Here is a 2,891-nt window from a genome sequence, read left to right as displayed (position 1 = left end):
GAGAATTGAGTAGCTAAGGACAGTGGTCAAAGGCAGACTTCATCATATAAGCTTTTGAAGTAATTGGTTTGGGAATCTTATAAAAATGCATGTTACAAATATTCATTTTCTACAAGGAAACAAAATGTCTTGCTTAGGACTCCTGTCTCAGCCCTGGCCCATGCTTTTCAATCACTACAATGGGGCCGAGAAAGCCTGACCCAGAACACTGACCCCGGAGCCTGGGTTCCCACCGTGGACGACTGCTGCTTCCTGCTTCTGGACGTGATGTGCAGCAGCACCGAGGGCCGAGCACAAGAGCAGTGGGTGTGGCCACAGAAAGGCTTGCAAAGCTCCTCCCTCAGAGCTGGTAGCCACCCTCCAGCACCTTGTCTCCTGGCCACCGCCACCCACTCACCCTGTCAGCTCCCACACCTCTGCCCGCCGCCCCGCAGGCTCAGTACCTGAATGGTTGTTCATCATGCGGACCGCTTTGGCCTTGGCCAGCTCCAGGGCGGTAATCCACTGCTGCCGCTCCACCTCCGAACTGGCCTTGAGGTGGTAGGTCCTTGCCCCACTGGTCAGCAGGATGTTGCAAGAGTCCTCTGTGTCAATGTGCGTTGTGGACAGGTTGATGGTGCCCCGGCAGGTGTGGGCCATTTCATCCTGATTTCTGTAGGGTACAAAAGAAGTGACGGTGTCAACCTCCCAGATGGAAGAATCCCATAAGACAAATCCTTGGAAACTCAGGACCCAAGAACCCTGGGAAAGGCTCTATGATAGTTATATAATCTGGTGTCAATTTGTGGAGGGGTGGAGTCTAGCCTGTCAGTCAGGTCGCAGCTCCATGACCTCATTTGGAGGTGCTGAGGAGATAAATAGCTCATTGGAGGTGGGACACTCAGACACTCCTGTTGACAAGACACATGGAGCTAGTTAGAGCCCTGGGGATGAAGGAGACTCGTGGAAACCCCTGCCAGCGCTGAGATGTCTCTACCACCACTGGATGCACAAGACTTTCCACCCACTGGCCTGTGATCGTCCTGCATTCGGCCTCACTGCATGGGCTAGGCAACACCACCACCCTCAGGGCAATGTCACAGAACATCCAACAGTGCTATCAGAGGGTGAAGGAAATCCAGAATGACACTGGAGGAGGAATAGGGCATATATCAATGGCAGTCTCGTGACCAGCCAACCACAAGAGCAAAGCATGAACTTGCTTCGCACTTTCTGCTGCAATCATTTAGGTCAAGGGCAAACTGTGGTTGGTGAGCCATATGCAGCTGTTTCAGTGTATGCATGTGGCTCTGAAGTGAAAGAGAAGTTGAAAACAAAACGATCCTAGTTTCACTTATAAATAATATTATCGTATATACTCATGTATGAGCCGAGTTTTTCGGCACATTTTTTAATGTAGTTTTTGTGGTAAAATTAGGTGCCTCGGCTGATATTCGGGTCAGCTTATACTCGAGTATATATGGTACTTTAAATTTTCCTTATTTGTAAAAATGTTTATGGCTCTAGATTAATTTTCAAATTGCTGTGAGGGACAGGATCGGCTCTTCCATCTCAAAAGCTTACTGACCCCATTCTAGGTCATCCACACGGATCAATGACAGAAGAGGCCTCCGTCACTGATGGGGCATATACCTCCAGTCAGTCCAGGGAAGGAGGGAGGATATTTTTGTTCTGAGGGAAATGGAGGTCCCCTCAATGGCATATGACCGCTGTGTAAAGGAGAGCACAAAAGCACCTGAGGAGCACAAGGTATGGGCTGGACTGGGCATAAACTTTGGTACGGTACCTTCTTGGATCCCCACAACCATCGTCTTCTTTCCCTTCCATTGAGGGCTGCGTTCACCCTCCACGTAGGAGCGTGTGTGAAATCACAGCACAAAGACGGGGAGACCGAGCAGATAAGCCCTGATGCCCCTGTCTGCGGACCACTCAGAGGTGTGTCTTCTCCTTGCACATCTTCTGAGGGAGTCCCGGGCCATCGCACTTGCCGAGCCACGTGCCATGACCGCCTTAAAGCAAAGTGGAGTCCAGCGAGGCATGTGTGTACCCTCACGTTCCTCTTTCTTCTGCCTCCTTGCTCTGTCCTTTTTCTTCTCACCACGCCTGGCCAAGCATCTTCCAAAGTGTCAATGCTTTCATCTTTGCCTTGAGCGATACTTTCTTGGGGCACACACACACACACACCATCCTCCCAACACCCCCCCCCCAAAGAGTAGGAAAACATCGACAGGGCAGCAATACTGCAACTGGACACCGAGAAAGACTAAAGCTACTGAGTTGGAACTGAAGTTATTGTGTAGCTTCAGCCCACACCAGTGTGAACTGATCTGATTCACTCGGTGACTTCCCCTCTAACTTTCCAGATTCTAATTCCCTAAGCAAGTCTTCTGGGCCACCATGTGAAGGAACTGTGTAGAACCTGGGGAGGAGGCAGATATAAAAGAATATGAACCTAGGTCAGAAGAGAAGAATTTAAAATATCTATTCATGAAAGACGGAGCCCTAGTAGAGTAGTAAGTTATGTGTTAGGCGGCTAGCCAAGGGCAGCAGTTCAAATCTACCAGCTGTTCCACTGGAGAAGAAAGATGAGGTAAAAAGTTACAGCCTTAGTCACCTATAGGATTCATTGTACTCGGTCCTATATGGTCACTCTGAGTGGAATCGACTCAATGGCTGTGAGTTTGTTTCACGTTTGGGGGTTTTTGTTTCCCCGATTTACATTATGATTTTTTGCTCTGGGTCTTTGATGCCTGATACCTGATCTCATCAACACCTCATGATCACACAGGCTGGGGTGCTTCTTCCAATTGGGCTTTGTTGCTTCTCAGCTAGATGACTGCTTGTTTATCTGCAAGCCTTTAAGACCCCAGATGCTATATCTTTTGATAGCC

The 2,891-nt window shown here is 49.2% G+C and overlaps 1 protein-coding gene across 1 annotated transcript in view; it reads right to left on the bottom strand.

Moving 5' to 3' along the window:
* Positions 1-393: 393 nt before the first annotated feature.
* Positions 394-2,891, bottom strand: part of LOC123521620 (oxysterol-binding protein 2-like) — a 36,821-nt gene continuing 34,323 nt past the window's right edge. Inside the window, exon 2 of the mRNA XM_045289554.1 lies at positions 394-652. Within this exon, the coding sequence (XP_045145489.1) occupies positions 394-652 (259 nt within the window). The remainder of the gene's footprint in view (positions 653-2,891) is intronic.

The sequence above is a fragment of the Echinops telfairi genome, unplaced genomic scaffold (assembly GCF_000313985.2).
Source record: "Echinops telfairi isolate 266 unplaced genomic scaffold, ASM31398v2 ScPeMD7_29;HRSCAF=101, whole genome shotgun sequence".
Classification (NCBI taxonomy): domain Eukaryota; kingdom Metazoa; phylum Chordata; class Mammalia; order Afrosoricida; family Tenrecidae; genus Echinops; species Echinops telfairi.
The sequence above is the reverse complement of the archived record's forward strand: the minus strand, read 5'-3'. Positions and strand labels throughout refer to the sequence as shown.